At 44.9% G+C, this 22,469-nt stretch overlaps 1 protein-coding gene across 2 annotated transcripts in view; it reads left to right on the top strand.

Annotated features, from left to right (window-relative positions):
* Nucleotides 1-1,195: 1,195 nt before the first annotated feature.
* Nucleotides 1,196-22,469, top strand: part of rhbdl3 (rhomboid, veinlet-like 3 (Drosophila)) — a 33,149-nt gene continuing 11,875 nt past the window's right edge. Inside the window, exons 1-6 of one of the 2 annotated variants that reach the window (XM_028974840.1) lie at nt 1,196-1,399; nt 1,518-1,700; nt 2,016-2,039; nt 15,199-15,381; nt 20,036-20,260; nt 20,566-20,714. In XM_028974840.1, coding sequence (XP_028830673.1) covers nt 1,581-1,700; nt 2,016-2,039; nt 15,199-15,381; nt 20,036-20,260; nt 20,566-20,714 — 701 coding nt within the window. In that variant the 5' untranslated portion in view covers nt 1,196-1,399; nt 1,518-1,580. Of the gene's footprint in view, nt 1,701-2,015; nt 2,040-15,198; nt 15,382-20,035; nt 20,261-20,565; nt 20,715-22,469 lie in introns of both variants that reach the window. The other variant, XM_028974841.1, reaches the window with a different exon arrangement.

Genomic DNA, 22,469 nt, shown 5'->3' with positions numbered 1-22,469 from the left:
GGCATTCAGAATATGTGTGCTACCCAAATAATGACTAAAAGTAAGTCTTTGAGAACGGGTTTCTCAAGCCAGGTGGCGTATTAAACCAGGGGCTCATCTCCTGCTTCCAAAATGCATCACAAACTGCTTGAGAAAGCTGTTCTACTATGATAATTTGTGATGAAAATAAATTGTGTTCAATAAGATGTACTTGTGTTTACCAACTGTTTATTCAGTTAAATAGCTGCATCCATGTTACCACGTCACGTTTGATGTGGTAATTTCACAGTTTGAAGACTCGTTCTCGCCTCCTACAGTGCAATTTGGCTAGGTCTACATCCGCGCTAAAATATCAAGGTTAGAGTCATCATAGTGTAGCAGTTCTTCTTCTGTGTTGTGTAACTTTTTGATTTCCTTTCTTGAACCACAAATGATGAGCTGACACCCAAGAGATTTTCTGTGCAAAGTGTAAAGCAAGGTCGCGTCACACATCGCGTCTTTCTGCACCTCTCTCTACTCACGCCATGTGTCCAAGAGAACTAAACATTAACATAAAGCATTCACAATTTACAATACTGCATACCTGTACAAAAAGCAAGGTCGCGTCAGAACATCACGTCTTTCTGCTACTCTCTCTACAATATACAGTATTAAAAGAACATAAAAAAATATTCACAAAATAACACACATGCAAAATATTCCTAATATGTACGTAAATTAAAATGAAAGAAATAACTTTTTGCACACAAACCCCACGCACCTCACAGCTCACGCCATGTGTCCAAGAGACCTGAACCGGGTCTCAAAAACAAAATAAAAGTCTTTAGGAAATAAGAAACTAAAAGACACAAGAAAGAAGAAATCTACTTATAAATCTAGCGTAACCATTTAACTCCGGCACAATAGCTTGCGTAGTATAGACCCAGCTCCCAACCCAACTTTGTGAATAGATTAACGGCGATATTTTTTATCGCCCGTTAACACCGATAACGGCCCACCACTAGTTTTAATAAATCGCTTCAGATGATTATGCAGATAGTAACGTTAATATTAATCAGGACATGTCATGCACGGGTTTTCTATCAACACGCGCTGAGCGCTGATTGGTCCTGAGGGGGGAGCCAAAATATCACAAATAATCTCCGACGCCCCCCCCCATCCGCGCCACTAACGGGATGCGCGCGCGTCCCCGGCCGCAGTACCGGCGCAGCGCCGTCGGTGGGGTGGGGGGGTGGGGGGGCTGTGTCGGAGACCCCCGGATCTGTGGGCGGGTGCAGCTACCGCCCCCATCCCTCCCTCCCCGGCCGCGGGAACCGCGTGCGCGTCCGCCGCGGCTACGGGGAGTGACGCACCGGGACTTTTCTCCCGTGCGCCCGCCGCGACTGACGTGACGTCACCACCCGCTCCGGCGCGTTCGCAGGTGAGCGGGGGTGCGTCACGCACCGGGAACTTTTTTTACGAACTTATCATATTCCAGACGCGCGACGGAGGATTTATTCTGGACTGAATGTCGAAAATGCGCTGCCGGTACCGCGCAGGGACGAAGGTACCGGCGGACCCCAGCGGGGCTCGGATCTGAGCACGGGAGACCCGCCGCCACCATGCCGGTCGGGCCGCGCGACGCGCCGGTCACTTCTTCTCCAGCGGTGGCCGCGCAGTCGCTGGGAGACGAGATCGAGGTGCTGGAGAGCAGTGACGTCCTGCCCGCGGCCCCGGAGGACGTGAGTTGACGTCAGCAAAACCAAGCGAAAAGTTCGCTTACATTTAAAAAACAGGTTTAGATGAGTGGTGATCAAAATCACGGTACATCTGGGTGGGCTTTAACAGTCCCCATACAGATGTGACCTCGACCGTCCCCCTAGGGTTAACAGGGGTAGGGGACATGCGATCCCATAAAGTGCAACTAATACAGCAAACCCCAAAACAGGGAAAGGCAGATAAACGCACAGCAGTGAATGTCCAGTCATTTTTGGACGTGCTCCTTGACACTTGTCTTCCTTTTTCACCTCATGCGTCTCCCGTCTCCCTGGCCTCAGCGATGGAAAGCTCTTTTTGATCAGGTACGTCTTTTTTGCACATTTCACTGATTTCACTCCATTGACCTGTTCACTAAGCCCCTCCCCCTGTCCAGTCCTACATTCGTGTGCCAGCCCAGGAGACATGCTGCCTGGACAGGTATGGATAATAAAACGCTAACTAAGGACAGAGGCTGTATGTAGCCCACCCTGTTTTAGAACTTATTTCCTGTGGAATATCTCTGATTCTCGCTTGTGCAGTACAGGTTTGTGGGCGTGTCTACTCGGCGTAAATGTAATTAGAGCGATACATTATCCCTGCGGTTACACCCCGTCGCAGTCTGACAACTGCGGGGCGCCCGGGGACACCGGGTCAGTCTGACAGACGGCAGGCGACTCCCCTTCTTCCCCCCAAGCACCTGCCCCCCTATCTCCAGGGGACCGAGGCTCGTGGCAGGATCGCTCTTTCAGGCTCGGAGGGACCAGGGGCCCTCGAGGATTAACGCAGCGGAGCGGCACCCTTTTGTGGCTGGACTTTAACCGGGCTGAGATTCTGATTGGCCGGGATGCCTGTTGGGAATGACAATGTCACAATATCATGCCTGTAAATGTCATTCTGGCTTATTACGTCATTTGAACAGCTGCTGCTGAATAACGTTGCTTAGGAACCGCAGTATTGAGGATGGACGGTACATCACAGAAGATCTAAAATCTAACGTTTCCAGGAAAGCGTCGGTAAAAATACCAGTTTTTATATATCAGTTATCTTTTTGAACCTTGACCTCTCCAGATTCCAGCTTCAGTCGCTCCATTCCTGCCCCCTCATGTCCGAGAGTTCCTGAGATGCTCAATTTCCCACTCCAAGCCCAGCTCGCCGCCGGCCTCATAGAGCTGCCATTGTGTCGACGTGTTCCTTGTTACAGAGTGTTTCTTGTCACTCCTCTGGTGTGCCACTGAGGGAATTTGGGTTAGTGGGGTGGTTCCACACCAACAGCTTCCTCCACCCTCTTCCACAAGGGCTGTAGATATACAGCCGAGGCCTGCTAGTACTGTGGACTAAGCCGTACGGAGTCAGGGAACCACAGTTCATCACTTGACCCTTTTAGTCAAAGCAAGTTAGAGCAAGTTGCAGGCAAGGTGGTGACGTTATTGGATATTACCATGGAGTATGTTGTAAATTGTCACTCACATTAAATAACAGAGCCCCAATATTCAGATTTAAAGGTTAGAACGAACAACATAAAAAAAGAAACTTCGATTTGGGAGCATGTGCTGGATCATGGATCACATTTGATGAAGAATTTGAGCAATATTTCTCAATTCTGGTTCAGAGTTGAATATTACATTTCTGTTATTCTTCTTAAAATAAACAAAGCAATTTTCAGTGACAACAGTGATGTCATAAGTCACTGAAATATTGTCCAACTCGTTATTGACCTTTTGCGCTTAGTGCGTAGCGCTGTACTCGAAAATAGTGCCCATTGTGATTCATTGTGATTAATGTAACCACTGTACTGACTATTTTATGAATACAGCCCTGCTCAGTTGTCACATGTCCACTTTGTACCAGTGGGATGAAGAGCTTCTCAGGCTGCTTGTGGTGAACGTTGTCCCACCTCGCTCTTCCCGTCGGGCTCCGAGCTCTCCCGTGTCTCAGGGAGGATCTTGCCGTGTGAGTCTGCAGAGAGCTCGCGCCTGCTCTGCCTCACCTCTGCCCTCGCACCCTAAAATAGCCAGTGTTAAAGGAAGGAGGCTCCCGTTAGTGAAGTGTGAAAGCTGCGCTGGCGGTTTAAAAATAGCCTCAGTCGTTCCCGGCTGCTGATGCTTTTGTGCCATTGAATCAGTTCCAACGGTGCAGGTGGCGCAGAAGCAGATGCCGGCCGAGGTTCTCGGTTGTCACGCTTTGTACCTCGTCGACGTCCATACGCTGATGAACCGATGATGAAGGACGCCACCTCGCCCTCCAGAGAGTGAAACCTCTTTGTTGCCAAGGTTGTGGCATGGAAGCAGATCACAGTTTGGAACTTTCCACAAGGCCTTCAAGCCTCCACAGACAGATTCATGGGACTGTGAGTGGATCTGGCTCGCCGGCCCAAAAACCACCTGAACAAGTTTGTCAGGTCAAGGCTGAAGATTAGTTGAATGATGCATCAAAAGTGTAGCCGCCTCTGGCTGGAACTTTGATACCTTCCCACAGGTAACGGTTACAGCGGTATACCACGCTGTGGGAGCTCATTCCTCAGGACATGGCGTGGGTGTGTGTGTGTTTGAGCGTGGATGTGAATGTGTGGATGGACAATGGCGCACTTGATATTCCGGGGCTGAAGCGAAACACTTAATCCATTGAAGCTGAACCCCGAGAGACATTCCTGCACTGCACGTCCAAACAGACACTCGGCAGGTGGAGTGTTGACACGGCCACAATAAACCTGTGTTCACATGTCACCGGGACTGTGAACCCTCAAGACCTTTCAGGTTGGTCCCTCCCCTTTTGCGCCACGTTGTTCTTTATGAAGCCGGATGGTGACTCGGTAGTAGAGTCACATTATGGCCAGACTGGTTGGACTCAGTACTACTGGTTTTCTAGCACCAGGTGTCCCAAATTGGACCCCAACCTAGTAGCAGTGATGTCATCTGGTTTCCATTCTTGTTCAAGAAAGTGTCATCTGGTGTCCCTCCCTACTGGAGGTGTATATGCTGCCATACAATCAATGAAAAATTTGATTTTATTTGTAAAATTATAATAATAAATTGTCATAAATGTTGTCATAAATGTAAGTAGTGTTAATGAATTAAATTAGTATAATTTGTATAACTGACAAAATAATTGAGCAAATCTGTATTCATCGGCATTAATAGTTAAAAAGTTAAATAGTGTTAATAGTTACGGTGTAAATGAACAATCCACCCTGTTCGTACGGAAAGGGTGGACATGCAGGACTGTTTTTTTTGCTGTTGTCCTAGATGTCCAAGGTGAACAGCAGTGCTTAGCTTTCAGTTACGCTGCCCTCTCATCTTTCATCCAGTCACACAGCAAGCAGGAACACTAGATGTTAGCGCGTTGATGCCCACTCCCAACATACGCCGCTCCTCGGGCACAGGAGTTGGAACGGAACCGGGTTCCTCGGAGTGGCGCTAGCTGTGAACACCATGTGTCCCTCTGGTTTAAACTGACACCAAATGGTCCTCCAGTTTAGCACCTTCACCTGCTGGGGATGAAGGCGGGAGTCGCCTTGGGGAACGTCTGGTTTTTACATCACTGAGTGTGCTAATGCTAAGCGCTATGGATAAATTGATTTATTTATCTAGGATGTACGCTTTAGCAAACAGTAACTGGGTCTTTCTTCACTCTCTGTTTAAGTATTGAGTTTTAAACTGTAAACGTTCTCGGCCAGGTCATGAGACAGAGTCGACATCAGTCCGTTCTCTCTGTTTTCTGATCTGTAACCTCGCTTTAGTTCTTTCTGTTTTCACCATCTGTATGTCCTCCTCTTTTTACGTTGTGCAATTTTCACAGTGCAGTAGTGTGCTAGCACTCACTCTTTCTGCTGAAATGTTTGAAGAAGAGTTGCTGCTCCTCAGAGACTGAGCTGTGATGGGAATCGTGAGGTATTCCAGGCATGTGGACAGTTGAACAGTGGGAGGAATCAAGATCTCGCTGTCTGTTCAAATGTCTTTCGTTGCCTTGCAGAATCTTTATTTTCACCCAGCACATAGGGCCATGAAACTTGAAGAGAAGCGTTACGGGTTCTTGGGTCTGGAAGAGTTCTCTACACTTTACAGTTTCTGTCTGATTTTGGGGGGAGGCTGGTGGGGTCCAGTGGCATTAGAACAACAGGATAATGAGTGCTCGTGGCCACCAGAGATCAGGAACAACTCCAGTTTGTGGGCTGTGTGAACAGATAAGTCTCCGTTGTCCTTTAATTGGGGTGACAAAGACTCCGCAGCCCAGATGGCAACCTTGAAAGGGTCTGAGACGCCAACCTTTCAATCCTGTCAACCCCCCATGCACACACCACCCATCTTTTCCTCTCAGTCATGACTTGGAGAAATGAAGCCAGACCCCTCACCCCATCCTGTGGAGCAACCCTGGTCCGTTTCCTCTCCTATTAAAGCCATAAATCTCCCGGCTTGAAAGAAGCCGATGCCCTTAAGAAAGGGGTCACGCCAGGGCAGAGGGGAAAATAAACGCTGCTGCTCTTTTCTTCTGGTCCGGGAGCTCCATTTAGCCGAGGTTTATGGTGAATAATTGCTTTACGGAGGGGCGGGTTCAGTGGTCATTTAAGAATTTTTCACTTCAGTGTAGCTGTCTTCTGGGGCTGCCCTGCCTTGCCCCCCTGAGCCCTGTGTGTGTGTGCTGCAGATATGTATTGGACAGCAGCTCATCTGCATACATGTCTCACTCCTACACAGCAGCGGGTAGAACTGCATACAGTTATTATTTTTCTGTTGTTCCATTAACATAAAAGCTCTGGGGCAAAAAGTGCTTTTGCCTTCTTTGATTTCTTCTTTCTCTTTTCCACCTCCCAAGTGGTCCATAACACTGGCGGGCAGGAGTTCATAACATCAAGGTTTTTTTTCTTCGTCATTATTGAACAGCGTCGGTTATCCTCCAAACACGTTGAAATGCCGAGGCCAAATGTGCACATCTCCAGAAACGGGACTTGAATTGTGATCCTGCTGGAGGCGGGTGTGGATGTAACAATGCACTTATCTTGCCTTATCAATGCACTTATCTTATCATCAAATCATGATTAAACTGCTACTTTATTTTATATAAACTGTGCAATGTATAATATCATTTGTTTTCCCTTGAACAAAACTAAAACACCATTTTATATCAAAAAAAGTGTTGAAGTTTCCCAAGTGGGAATAACACCTGATTGGGGGTCAGTACGGCTTCCCTCACCGCAGCGTCCGTGTTCCCCCGCATTCTAGATGATTGCTTTTTGCACACTTTTTATGTTGCTTTTTTTGCCACGCCCAATTCTGCGCACTTGGGCACTAGCTGGATCACCGAGCTGGCAGCAATGGTAGATTATGGCTGTCGGCTTGTAGCTGAATCTGTTTCATTGAGAGGGAAGAGATGTACGTTTACGACCATCTAGAGAATCTGACACATACATCAGCTCTGATGGAGAAACCCATGTGCCACCAGCCCTGGTCCTGGAAGTCATGTGCACATGCACACATGATTCTCATTCAACAGTTCAAAATTTGATCAATTTAGATGGTGAAATAACCAACCCTGAGAAATAAACCCAAGGCATTTCAAAGTATTTTTGAACTTCATAATTAATGTTTAAATGAAGTTTAGCAAGCAAGTTGTTGAAGGACGCCCTGGACGGAAAATGTGATGATTCATGAGGCTGCTGCAGCGTGGGGCATGTTGATTGTATTAGCCTAGTGGGTAACACACTCGCCTGTGAACCAGAAGTCCCAGGTTCAAACCCCACTTACTACCATTGTGTCCCTAAGCAAGACATTAATCCTGAGTGTCTCCAGGGGGGGACTGTCTCTGTAACTACTGACTCTAAGACGATCTGGGCGTCTAAAAAAATGCTGTAAATGTAAATAAATGTTACTCAAAATTGCGAGTTTCCTTGGGAGGTTTAAGGAAATGTCTTTTTTTTCCTTTGTTGTTATTCTATTTCTTGTTATGTGTTTTGACTCATTATATTTGGGTTGTTGCAGTTTTGAAGCCTTCACATTCCTGTGAAATGCAATATATTCACTGGAATTCTATATTGCATAAATCATCTCTCATTAATTTTGTCTTCATCTGTGCATTTTTAAACGCACATTAGTAGCTTGTATAACTGAACTCAATTGCATACACCCAACTATGTAACTTTCTAACAACTACTAAACAACTACGTCTTTGTGAGAAAACTATCCCAGTCCTTTTAGCAATCCTCTGTCACACAGGTTTTCCAGTGGAACTTTTGTTGATTGCAAAGCTCACAGAACCTTGTCAGCCTTTGAAGTCAAGAGGAATTGAATTGAAACACAAACGAGCCAATCATGGTCATAAGGGATGTCATAAAGTATGTGTGCATATAACACTGCATATATTTAAACTAGACACATAATATGCACACATTCCGACTCATTCAGTCTTCTGTTGAATGGTCTAATAGGCTGTGGAGACCATAGGGGGGTGAAAGAGAATCTGTAGAATTTGTATATCTACAGTAATTTCATGGCGGTTGGATTATGTAGTGAAAGTGAAGTGTGATGCACATCAAGTACAACATATGGTGACACAATGAAATGTGTCCTCTGCTTTTAACCCATCACTCTTGGTGTACGGTGGGCAGCCATGACAGGCGCCCGGGGAGCAGTGTGTGGGGACGGTGTTTTGCCCAGTGGCACCTTTGAACTGGCTTCCTTCCGATCACTGGTCTACTTCCTGTACCCACTAGGCCACACTAGCCTTGCGACAAGGCTACTGTACGCTTCCCCATACAGTAGCCTTTAATTAGGCACTAAAATTAGCAAGGGTGGCAGTTCTATGGCCGCCATAAAACTGCTTACAATCTCTCATGCCTTAATGACATGTTTTCTGTGTCTACACTAGACAGACATTTTATTAATGACAGACTACTGGGAACACTGTCCTGTTCACTCTGATTGACGTACTGTCGCTAGTCAAATTTTACTTTGGTGGACATGTCCTGCATGATCTGATGCCGAGTCTGGCAATTAATGTGCCTTCCCACTCTCCTAGCTTTCTGGCTAGCACAACTTTACCACCAAAAGAGAAACAGGGTTTCCAACCTGCCAAAAATGTTCAGAACTGAATTGTAGGCTCATGCCTGAGTGGATGTGTAACATTGCCAGAAAAAAATGTCTTAATTTATCTTTATTAAGATGCTCGATAAACTTTACAACTGTTATGTCTGAATCTGTGTAACCTTAGTGTTTAAAACATCCCTTGATGTCAGGTTTATTAAACAGGTTTATGGACCTCGGTTGACAGAAAAACACAAAAAGTGGGTTCTTTGTTTACCGAACATGAGAGGCATGTCAGTATTTACTGGTGCAGAAATGTGGGCACTGGCCATCTTTCACAAGAACCTTATCAGTAACTTCCAAACACAGGAAGGGGTCGTTATTTAATCTGTCATTGTAATTTTGATCTCATTCTAGAAGGAAAATTCCAGGTTTTTCTGTAAGTGTAGTCCATGGTCCAACATGCACACAGAGAGTACAAAGATCCGGCCTTCGTTTGCTTCGTTTCTGTCTTCCCTTTAAAGCCCCTTTTCCAAATACGGCACTAATAGGAAGAGGCTGTCAGAACAAATACTCTCCTTTGCACCTACAGCACAGCTGACCTGCACTGTGGGGCTGTCAGGGTGAACCACGGACCCTGGAACACGTGATGTTAATGAGACAAGCTCCTGGGATGAGCTGCAGGTGTCCAAACATGGAGACTGCCTTCAGATCTAGCCTCAAGGTCATGACCTTTTATTAGGCAGGCTTCTAGTCTAGACGAAGGTGCTCATCAGCACGTTTTAGAGAAATTCCCATAACACTCCACATGTTTCTGGGAAACTTCTGATGGAGTGGTCATGTTGAGGAGATGGATTATGAGCTATTAGCATTAAAAAAAAGGCTTTTATGGAGTTGGAGGGGGGAAAGGTGCCAGCTCTTGGTAGGTTAGAGGGCTTGGATGGACAATGGACAACCCATTCATCATCTGCTGAATGAGGACCTCTGAGCACAATAAAGAAACAACAATGGAGAAGTAGTTGCAGGTCAAGGACATTGAGTACAGTTCATTCAGAAGAAGCCTGTTCCAAATCCAGCTCTGACCTAATTAGCTTTATTTGAATATCTTCTTCCTCAGTCCATTCCTGAACTGTGAAACCACAAGTCTGTCCACATTTTAAAAAAAGACCTGGTGTCCTCCTTCAGATAATGTTTTCATTATTAATATATCTGTCTAAATCCTATTACTTAAGTGTTTAAATGTTTTTTTTTATCTTTTTCATGGTGAGAACTGTGCTTCCCCATACAGTAGCCTTTAATTAGTCACTAAAATTAGCAAGGGTGGCAGTTCTATGGCCGCCATAAAACTGCTTACAATCTCTCATGCCTTAATGACATGTTTTCTGTGTCTACACTAGACAGACATTCATTAATGACAGACTACTGGGAACACTGTCCTGTTCACTCTGATTGACGTACTGTCGCTAGTCAAAATATACTGTGACTAAGTTCAGGTGGCTGTCACTTAATGTCCATTAAGCATTTTATAAGCGACATAGTGTCCCTATGTCGCTATATATATATATATATATGAAAGTGAAGTGATTGTCACACGTGATACACAGCAGCACAGCACACAGTGCACACAGTGAAATTTGTCCTCTGCATTTAACCCATCACCCTGAGTGAGCAGTGGGCAGCCATGACCAGCGCCCGGGGAGCAGTGTGTGGGGACGGTGCTTTGCTCAGTGGCACCTCAGTGGCACCTTGGCGGATCGGGATTCGAACCGGCAACCTTCTGATTACAGGGCTGCTTCCTTAACCGCTAGGCCACCACTGCCCCATATAGCGACATAGGGACACAGGGACATAGGGAGGTTCATAGGGACACAGGGACATAGGGAGGTTTATATATATATAAACCTCAGAAAAAATGAACAATGAAAAGTAGATTTATGGTATAGGCTAGAGGTGTGAACCTTCACTAGTCTCACAATTTGATTTGATTACAGTAATTATGTCAGCGTACGGACTGAACACCAATTGTTTTGTGCTCAACCAGTCGTTCAGATGGCATTAAATAATCGCTGCATGAAACATTTTCTTGCACTGCTTCAATGCAGAATCGTCCATGTCTGCATTGCGATGCAACGGTTATTAATTTAATACCCCTAGTATAGATAGGCCTAGATGTTCAATCCGTGTGACAGAGACAAGCCTAATCCCTGCAAATGCATCCCCATGTTCATCTCATATCAATGTGTTCAACATGGTGGCAACACGAAAGCACCAGGAAGACCACCACTCCAAAGGTCATGCATGTTACTGTCTTCTAATAATGGCCCAACCATGCTACAGTCAGAGGAATCACTGTACAAAACCTTGACTTAGTGTAACAGTGATGTATCAGGGCCTTGATTAGCCAATCAGCACTGACCCTGTGCTGTGGGGGTCAAGGGCAGGACGTCACAGATCCATTCAGGATTCCTGCACCAATGAGGAACTGGGATTTATGAAAATTCTAAAAGCTAACCCACCAGGTCTCTGTTTTGTGGACTCAGTGAATGGTTGAACGTCAGGGGTGGGACAATAAATCGATTTGTTGAGATATGTTATTGTCAAGTCATGCATTATTGATATGTCAGAATCCAGTATTGATGCACCAAGGCTTTTGTTTTGTAATGTTAAAACATGTACATTTTTACATACATGGACTGACAAAACAACTGATGCTTAAAATTTGTTATATTTGCAAAGCAAATATAAAATATCAATATATTGATTATGTATCTGTATTTTTTCTTTGGTATTAATGTAGTAAAATTAGCCAACATTAAAGGCATATTTTGAAAGGGAGCGTTTTAAAATCTATAGATCTTGTATACTGAGTTACCTCGATAATGTGCCAGTTCACAGTCAGTGGTACTCCATATATAACATTGAATACCGGTAGGACTTCACAATTAATGGTTCAACCATTTATATAAGGATATTTACTTATCTGGAAAAATTGGATGTTTGTTTATATTGCATGTTATATTTAGCAATATCATTTTAGTTCATTTGCTACTTTCCTGCAGTATGAGTACAACTGAGATTGCACTGTTGTTGTTATCAGACACATATTGTGATTGTATTGTTTTCTGGGTCACTCTGTGATTGCCACTCCTCCTGACACCAGGATCTACCGTAGCCTGGCAAGACTGTCATGTGAATGGCAACGGTGGAGACACTCCTCACTCGGGGAGGGGTCTTCACATCAACAGGTTAATTGAGCTCACAAGACATCATTGTACCAGAGACGTGTCTCGGTTTTAGTCTCTGGCTTCTCATTTATGTTAGAGAGCCACTAAAGAATGATATAACATTTAGGATTCAAACCTTGGAGAGAAAGGAAATTCTTCCAAAGAGGCTCTTTTCGTTGACACATCTGTCTCATGCTGTTTAATATGCATTTTTATGAAAATGAGGCTGAGAACCCTGATCCCCATTGTGCCACTCAGAAACTAGGCTATGACTGGAGAACCCCAGCCACCCATTATGTCAGGATTATTGTCTGGGCATTATCGACACAAGAGCTTGTTCCCGGTTACCATCAGAATATTGGGGTTCATGTGGAACTTTCTTCATGGTATCTACAGTAATTCCAATCGTTGTCAGACCTAGTTGAACAGTGACTAATTGAGGTGACGGGATTAAGTAAAAGCTCCATGAAATTGCCGTTAAGCACCCATTGTTCACCAGGGTCCCTTTCTACACGTTCTTGCCGGTTAGCCTGTTGACTGCTGTTTGTATGAATTGTGTGTGTGAAAGCAGGCCTGAATGTAGGTTAGGGGGGGTTCAGGGTGGAGTCTACTGTGTTGTTTGGCTGAGGGGGACGGGGTGGGTTTGCATTGAATTGTAAATCATACTGCTGCAGTAAAGGAAGGAGGAACCAGGGAAAGCATGAAATCTTTTGGTGACCAGATGAATTCCCGACAGAAACTAGTGGAGGTCCTACAGGAAGAGGTTGGTGGCTGTCACTGGCTTTCTTTACAAAGTCTATTCAAGGCAGAGGGAGTTGCATCATGGTCCCACTTTGCCAAAAACAGAATGGGGGCACGCTGTTGCTTCATTATTAGCAGAAGTAGTTCCAGATCCAAGAGTATATATCGTGTGATAAAACAGAATGAAGAAACGGTTCTTTTAATCTGGAGAAAAGTAGCTAACTGCTAGCATAGTTACTCAGAGTAACCAGACATTTTTCACATTGGAAGAGCAAATTCACTTTTTGGAGTGTTTTTGGAGAAGGAATGTAATTTAAAATGCTTCTTGCATTCGTCTTCAGCCGGGCATATGTCACGTTTCAGTTCCTATTAACAGTGCGAATGCAACCAGAAAAACGACTCTAGGGGTAAATTTGTTGTTCGGTCAATCCTTCCAGGGATCTACTTCCCACACCTCTATTCCTTGACCCACGTGTTGTGTTGTGTTACACCTCTGCTCCTGCCAACAACAGCCTTGCTATGGACAAAGGGAGGGGGGGGGGGGGCGCTTTGTGTTAATGTCTTGATCAAAGTCATCGTCTCCCTCCGGCTGCACCCGTCAGGGATCGCCACAGAAGAAAAATCGGTCTGGTTGTCCGCATAAATGATATGGCAGAAGTTGTCTCTCGGATGCCCTTCTAGCAATTTGCCCAGGCTTGGGACCAACATCGAGAAATACTGTCACCTGAGTCCCCAGTGGCTGGCTTGATGACTTAGTCAGAGTTAACTTCATCTTCATGCTACACTTGTTTGCTTCATCTCTGTATTTTTTATAAGAACATAGGTTCATAGGTTGAGTGTATTATCATGCGTGTTGGACACAGCATTGTTCTTGCATCTCTGTGCTGGCTGATGGATGCGGTGCATTGCTAATGCATCTTATATTTTGGTTGTGTTTTGAAATCTGCCCTTGTGGTTTGTGTAAAGCCACTGTATCGTACCCGCAAAATGTGTCTCAGGCCTTAGTATTTTTCCATGTACTGTAACAGAATATTGCACGGCTTAAAATAGCTTGGGGCTACATTTCGTTTATGAATCCGTGGCCGGCTTCTCTTGTCGGCACTTTCCGGTGCCAGTTGTGGCATATGGAGGATGCAATCAAACAGTGGGGCTGCGGGCACGGTGCTGTGATTCACCGCCTGCTGGCTTTTAATGTCAGGTCCGAGAGGGCCGGCCGGCCTCATAGGACTGCTCTGCCCAGATAGCTTCACACCAGAGAAAAACAATGGATTCCTGAATGGATTAGAATGGATGCAGTAGTCTCGGAGGTAGAAGCTGTCCTTCGTTCTGATCCCCTCATTGTGTGGTGTTTACATACATTTATGGACTCTGGCATTGTTCTGCCAGAATGGTGATGAGTAGTGTGACCTTTTAACCTTTATTCATTAAATCCAAAAAAATTGTGGTTCTTGCCATAGGATCAATACAACAATAATCTAGAAATTTCCTGTACATTTTTCATATACTTTTTCATATTATTATTATTAAAAGTCTCCTGACATGTGTATTTATATCGATCTTGTTGGTCCCCTAATTCTGTATCTGAAGACTCTTTCATAAATTCAGCTTTGATGCAGAATTAGAGCCACTTTGATCCAGTCACACAATGAGATTTCCCCACACGCCGTTTCAGTGACTGTAGCTATAAATGCTAATGAGGAGGAGAAAGGTGGGACGAGGAGGAGAGCGGCCTAAAGAAGTTCAGGGAACATTCGCAGAAATTACGTCAGTATTCACCAACCTAAATGTTTGGCCCAGACAAGTTGTATTGATGTTTTTCTAGAAACAAATTAAATGAACCCACTGGTTCTTCAGTGACGGAACTTGAAAATACCACAAATCCTACTCTACCCTCAGAAAATTCTACAACTGCTCTAAATCAATTTTCTAAGCTCACATCTGATGAAATCATTCAGATAATATCTACAGGCAACCCAACCACCTGTCCACTAGATCCAATCCCTTCTGCAATGCTTCAAACCATCTCCCCTGACCTCATCCACTTCATTGCATGTTTGGGAGCCATGACGGTTGGTGGAGATAATGTTTTAGGGGAGGGATGAGAAATTCTCTGGGCAGAAAAAGCTGGAGAAACGGCAGGTAACCTTTCCCATTATGACATCATAAGGGGACAAAAAGCACTCTTACACATATCGCCATTTCTAGCTACTGCACGACCATAGAGAGGCTAGAGGAACCTGTATTAATGTTAAATAATCTCTCAAAGTGAATTTTTCATGATAGGGGTATTCTGAGTCATATAAGGAAGCGTCACTAGGTGGAGCTTTAGAGGAGAACATGAGTTATCAGGTCAAAACAGTAACTTGTGTATTGAGCCAGAATCTATTATCACAGATTCCATTTTTATGCATTTGTATAACTACGCCTTTTCTCATTTGAAAACACTTGAGCTGTGTTGTCACTTAACAGGCCTGACACATCTTTCCCTTCATCTGTGTTCACAGTTCGACCCAGAGAGCTCGGGCTTCATTAGTACCGAACGTTTCCGCGACCTCCTGGCGGCCCATGGCTCAGAGCTGGACCCTCATAAGCTGGAGGTTTTGCTGGCGCTGGCAGATGCCAATGCTGATGGGAAGATATGCTACCAAGACTTTGTGAACCTGGTGAGCAACGACGTTGTTTCTTACGTAAGTGGTCTGTCAGGGAGTCATTCTCCCAGTTACATGGTAATCTTGGATTAAATGTATTTTAAAATCTGTAGTGATGAATGATAGATAAATCCCCTTCCTGTCTCCCCGCGACTCTGAAAGTACAAGTCTCTCTTAGTCCTTCCCCCTCCCTTGTCATGTCCTTTTTCTGTTTGGGGTCACATCCAGCAGCTCATTGTCCAGACCACTGGGCACTGGGTGTCACTGTGCCACGGCACCATGGGGCAACGCTGCACTGCCTGCAGGCTGGCCTGGGTCATGTGAGTGTCACAGGGGCTACAGCTGGAAGAATGAGAGAAGCCATTGTTTCCTCTGACCAGCTCCTGTTGCTTCCTATTCAGGGCGGACGTAACAAAAGGCCACGGACAGACAGGGGACGCACAATGATTTAGAAAGTTCCTGTGGAACTCTGGAAAATGTGAATCTCAAAATCTCAATAATGCCAAAAATAAATAAATAAAATTGTACCCATGCATTAATTTCATTCTAAATAAGTAAAAATGAATAGTGATGGGTTTCTATGGCGTTATACTAAACACCAAATAACCCAATAGTTCATTGAAAAATCAAATGCTTGTGGATATAAAGTTGAAGCATCCCTGGTCTTTTTCATGAATTTTAGTCTCAGGTGTCCCTCCTGTGGTGACAGTAGATGGTCAACCATATACATTTATCCAGACCATCTTTTTAACAAATGAATTGTGGAATTGTGGTCACTGCCGAAGCAGGGATTTGGGCCGTTTCAGTTGACATGACTGATGATTGTTTAATTATTACTACACTGTGTGTGTGGTTTAATCAAGTAACTGCTTGAATAGATTTGTTAAAAAGAGAAATGTCCAGCCCGCAGCACCAACTGATTGGTCAGGTCAGTGTCCCACCCACTTTAAGTAAAGGAATTTCAATCAAGTTTATTAACGGAATTTGTGTTATTTTACAATTTTGACACCAAATATCGACACTAAAACACTCATTAAAACAGTACAGGTCTTGCTTCAGGGAAGGAGAGTTTCTCTCCCGTCTTTAAAGCTCTGGATCTCTCGTAATTGCTCTGTCTGTGTCCATGTCTCTTTTCGCTGTTGGTCCTCTCTGTCCCTTTCTCTTGGTTCTTTATTTCTTCCCCTGCCCCCTCCCCATCTGTTGGCCTCCGCTTGGAATAGTGATGGCAGTGGCAGTGTTGCCAGTCACTGCCTCTCATGCCCCCGATAATAAAGGGGAGAAATCAGCCGGGGGGCTTTATGAGGCTCTGTCTGGGTGGGTTAAACATGGAGGGCTATGTGTGTGGCGCCGTTTGATTCGGCTCTCGTTCTGGCTGCATCCTGATGGCGTGGCTATGGCAACCCACCCCACGGGCTCCTCCCCACCCCGCAGCTCAATTACAGGGAGCCGTCTCGCAAATCAACATCTCAGCTGTCACAGCGGGCTTCAGGAGGAGACGCTCAACAAAAACACATTGCATTATCGCCACACCTTCGACGCATTTTTAAAGTCGCAGCAATAAATCTGTCGCTGGAGGGAACAGACACAACAAAAACACCCTTCACCGCCGCTGTTGACAGCACTGATCTTCTTGAGCTTTTAAGCCAAGAAGACCCGAACGGTGTTGAGATCGTAAAGAACTGTGTGCTCCCAGGAATCCTTTAGGCATCTCGGGTAAAAGCCAAGGACCCTAGGAGTATAATCCTTCTTGGATTATCCCCAAAAATGCACTTGACCAAAAAAAAAAAAACACATGGCGGCTTGGGTACATTTTCCCCTTTACAAAAATGTCAGCTTGTAACCACTCTAGTGTCCTCTTGAGGCAAAATCTCTCCAGCCAAACCAAGGCGCGTGAGAAAATGGTCATTAGCGGGGAAAATTTTGGAGTCAACGCCACAGATGGCTGGGCGCTCTGTACTGTATGTCTGAAGAAATCAAAGAGGATTGAGGGATAAGCTATTATCCAAGCAGGAAGTTAAGCCATCACACGATCAGTGGCACAATGCTTTATCCCCCAAATGGGCTGCATTTTTTTGATTGCGCCAGTGTGCAGATCCACATGGCTTCCCCAAACCAAACAGCCACATCAGTCAACACCCTGCCCAACATGTTTAAAATGATTAACTTCAGAAGCGTTCTAATACTTCATCAATCAAAACACATTGTGAACATGCTATCTGAAAAAAGCATTTAGACTTGTGTGTCCACTAAAACTTTGGCATGTTCTTTGTGGGGCAGCAGTGGCCTAGCGGTTAAGGAATGGCCCCGTAATCAGAAGGTTGCCGGTTTGAATCCTGAGCCGTCTAGGTGCCACTGAGGTTCCACTGAGCAAAGCAGTCCCCACACGCTGCTCCCCGGGTGCCTGTCATGGCTGCTCACCAAGGGTGATGGTTAAAAGCAGAGGACACATTTCGTTGTGTCATCGTGTGCTGTGCTGCAGTGTATCACAATGATCAGTATGTGACTGTGGCTATAAGATTACCTGTCGTAGAAGATTTTGACAATGAAAAAGTGGACACTGGTTAAACTTAAAATTTTAATAATCTGTCTCACCTAATATTTTAGCATTGTACATTATGAATCAAATCCACCCAAAACCTATACTACGTGCAATAAGAAGGTAATACGTGCACATAGATACCTTCAACAGGAATAATAAAGGGCCTCATACAGTGATTACAAATGAAATACAAAAAAAAGGAAAACAAAGAATGAAAATGGAAATAGAAAACAAACAAATACTAACAAGCTGGCGACCCGACCCAACAGAACGACTGGACAGGGTGGCAGCCATATCCCTTTACAGCCCGGTGAACCTATGCGCTGCGGTCTTCTCAAGCTGCCAAACCGCACATACATGTCGTATCCTGATATTATGGATACGCTTTTGTAGGGGAGAGTCTGTCTGGGTTGGTTGACATTTAACAACCTTTATTTTTATTTATAGCCCAAAATCATAAGCACTATGTCTCAATGGACTTAGCAACCACTACAGATGACACCCCTCATACTGGAAACCCCTCTCTGGACACAAGGAACATCTCCCTATAAAACTTAAAAATGGTAAAAAAAAAAAAGTAAAAATGGAAGAAACCTTGGGAAGGAGTAATTCCGAGAAGGACCACATTCCAGGGTAGCAAGAGTGTGCAATGGGCATCACTGAAGTATTACTGTTAACACTGGCTTAACAGGAGTATAAGAAGTCCATTATTTTGAAGATTGTTTATGCCGATGATGCTCTGAGTCATTTTTGGGTCGGTGGGACCCGGGGTCGTGGTGGGGCCAGCAGTCCATGTCCACATCTGCACCTCTCTGGTGGTCTCATCATTGGACTCTAGGGGTAGTCTGGGTAAACAGATGTGTTTTCAGTTTTGATTTAAACACAGAGACTGTGTCTGAATCCCAAACACTGAACGGCAAGCCTTCGAACGCAGGGGGCGAGCCGGATCCTAAATAACTTAAGGATCACTCAGGTACTGTGGGGCAAGACCATTTAGTGCTTTATGGGTTAATATATTTTTGCAGTCAATCTTAAATTTAATTGGTAGCCAGTGTAGTGATTGTAAGTGATGGGGTGATGGGGTCATAGAACTCTCACTAGAACCAGAGAATACAACCACATCACGACAGTAAAAGTGAAGTGAAAGTGATTATTTGTCACATGTGACACACAACAGCACAGAACCCAGTGCACAGAGTGAAATGTGGTCTCTGCTTTCAACCCACGAAAGGCTCCCGGGGAGCAGTGTGTGGGGACTGTGCTTTGCTCAGTGGCACCTCAGTGGCACCTTGGTGGTTTGAGTTCTGAACTGGCAACCTTCCGATTACGGGTCTGTTTCCATAGCCACAGGGGTGGCTCGTGGCCTGCAGGCCACATCCCGCAAGATAACTAATTATATATAATGACCTGGCAATATGAAGCGCTGATAACACACAAACTACAGATCCCATGATGCAATGCTTCACTTACCTTTCAATCTTTACACTGCAGCTGAATCTGTACAATAGCAGTTTCCACATCGACGGCAAATGGGTTGTGAAGCAGCCACCAAAACGGTGTGCGAAGTGTGCACTGCATTATGGGATTTGTTTGTTATCAGTACTTCATATCGCTAGGCGATAATATTAGATCTATATAAATTTGACACGTTTCTTTTTTTCTTGTAGTTCTGTAATGTAGTTCTGCACGTTCTCCTTGAGAGGGCCATACCCCACATTGGTTGAGCTGAAGGAGACCTTACATCTTTGAACTGATGTTCAGTGTCACAGGCTATTCTTGTGCAGAGATCTGAGCTTGTTCGGTGAGAATTGTGTGGCGTCAGTTAACTGTGGTTTTGAGGGTGAAGGGAATGGCTTAGCAGTTGCCATGCAACAGGAGAAGCATTTCGTCACCAAGTTTTTCAGGGAGGTCTGCTTGGGGCGCCTTCCTTCCTCTGAGCTCAATCAACATGAACATAAATAATTATGATACCTGCATCAATGCTCTCCACAGTTTATAAGACATGAAATGTCTTTTTTTATGCTGCATTACTCAGACACTCGCCCTTAATGCCCTCAGATCGGTTCCTTAAGAAGATTTAATTAAGGAGTGAAAAAGCACCTCAGGCACTTCCATCTGTGTTTATGTTGTGTGTGTGTGTGTGTTCGTCTCCAGATGAGCAACAAGCGTTCCAACAGTTTCCGGCGTGCCATCCTGCAAGGCAGCCGGCAGCTGAAGGGCGCGGCTCTGAGGGAGGAGGCGGGGCTGGGCCTTTCTCAGAGGCTGGTGCGCCACATCGCCTACGAGACCCTGCCCCGAGAGGTCGACCGCAAGTGGTACTTTGACAGCTACACCTGCTGTCCTCCGCCATGGCTAATCCTGGTCATAACCCTGACTGAGGTAAGGTGGTGGTTAAAGTTGGGAAACTATCCAACCCAAGCTTTGATGAAATATGATTCATTATACACATTTATTCATTGACATTTTATTTTGTAGCACTGTTAAGTGAACTGATTTGCACTCTGACACAACAGTGGTACAGTAGGGTTGGATCCTGTGACCGTTGCTTTGATAGATGTAAATCTCTGTATATTTCAACAGAGTACCGGCCCCATTGCCAGTTCTAATTGCTAATCACCAAATCACTGCATTTAGCACTGTTCACAGCTAGAAATGTCCTAATCTCACGGTATCTTGGCCTCTAGGTGGCAGTCTTCATGTACTACGGTTGCCACCTTGACCGCTGGGTACTACAGGTGTCCTCCCCGTCATTCCTGCAAAGCCCCCTGCCATACCACCCCCAGCTCCGAACCCAGGCCTGGCGCTTCCTCACCTACATGTTCATGCACGCAGGGTGAGCCACTCAGTTTTGCACTGGCACAGTGTGATTATGAGGGAGGAGAAGTTATAACTGCCACCACTCTAGACCACCCTGGCACTACACATATAGGTGCTTAGCAGGTGATAAACTGGTTGTAAGTGGATGCGACACCTGTTCACTAGAATTATCGGTGTTTAAATATTATTTAGGCCTTGAATCAATAGTTACTAATGTGAACTGAAATAGCTTAAAATAAAGTGTTCTTTTATTTATGTTTTATGTTTTTTTTTGTTTTTTTTTACAAATTAACCCCACCCCCACAGTAATGTTCTCCTGAGATGACACACTCAGCACTCCTGTCCTCAACAGAATGTCAGAATCATCAAAGAAAGCAAAGGTCACCCCCACAGTCAGTACAGGGAACAGGACACATTGCCGCATCGCAGCAGAACAGCTGAGAGGACAATCCCCGCATCTGCCAAATTTTGGCACAAAATGGCATTCTATTCTTGTGAACACATTCTAAAAAACACCTTCAATGTGTGTGGGGTTGGTACCTTTCTGAAGGGGAACCTTGACGGTTGGTGGCCTTCTTAACTGCTAAGCCGCCACCTAGGACTTGTACTTGATTCACTGGGTGCACTGATTAGAATTTTGTGGGTAACCTTTGCGGTGCTAGTTTCTCTTTTGCTTTACTTTGTAAAAAGTACTTTACTTGTCCTTGGCACAGTGGTCACACTTCATATATTGAAATGGCCTACAGCTGAGTAGATCACTGCTAACGTCCTCTGTGACGCTTGTGTTTATTCAGTGGATGAGTGGACGTCTACATGCCAGCTCTCTTGTGTTCTTCACTCCGGATTTGGTTAAAAATGAACCTTCGGCTCATTTGTCCTGTCATTTGTCTCACCACCGTATGCTGAGTGCTTTCATTATTTTTCCTAATGCATCCTGGTGCACGGCATCTGGACATTGCGAGAAGGCAGTGGGATTATGGCTCAGACTAGAGATTGAATATCATTTTTGGTTCACTTGACCTTGCCTTACATTCAGTTTTGATTAATAGCTAAAGAGAAACAGGATGCCTGGGCTAAGAATCATGATTTTGCTGTGGTACCCAATTCTGTCAGAGTGTGGTGTGCGTCTCACAGTTTGAGTTGGAAGGACGCTGTGGGTGATTGCCACAAACAGGTACAGTTTTGGATGACCTCCCTTTCCTCAGTCAGAGCTCTGGAGTGTCAATGCCTTAGAGACAACAACTGGTCTTCCAGAACTCTTAACCAGAGTTTTCTAGGTTATTTTGCTGGACATTAGCTTCATAGCCTCCATAAGTGACTCTTGCTTCAGTCAGTCAGGCTAAAGCTCCATTCCAGTCAGCCTGACCAGGGTTCTCCTACCTGAACATCAAATTGAAAAAAAGCAAACTGTATTTTTTTTTAGCAGATGCACACAGTTTTTTGGATATTTGCAAGGGACATATACAGTGCAATCGAGATGCATAAGTATATAGGACACAAGTGCAAGGTTTTGTATGTAGTGAAGGCTGCACATGGTGGTCATGCAGGTACAGGATTTGGAGCGGCCCTTGTTAACGTATCTATTTCATTTGAGAGTCTAAATGCAGCATCATGTGCTGGTGTGTGTAGGTTATTGCTAGAATAGCTTCTGTGTATTCTGTGTGAGTCAGCAGAGGTGTCTGGAGGAGGGATGGTACCTTCTTTCTTCTTGTGCGACTGTGTGCCACCTCATGCGGAATTACAACCACTTGCCTTCTAGTGGCGTATAATT

Source organism: Denticeps clupeoides, chromosome 3 (genome assembly GCF_900700375.1).
Source record: "Denticeps clupeoides chromosome 3, fDenClu1.1, whole genome shotgun sequence".
NCBI classification, from domain to species: domain Eukaryota; kingdom Metazoa; phylum Chordata; class Actinopteri; order Clupeiformes; family Denticipitidae; genus Denticeps; species Denticeps clupeoides.
This window is presented reverse-complemented; position numbering and strand designations above follow the sequence as displayed.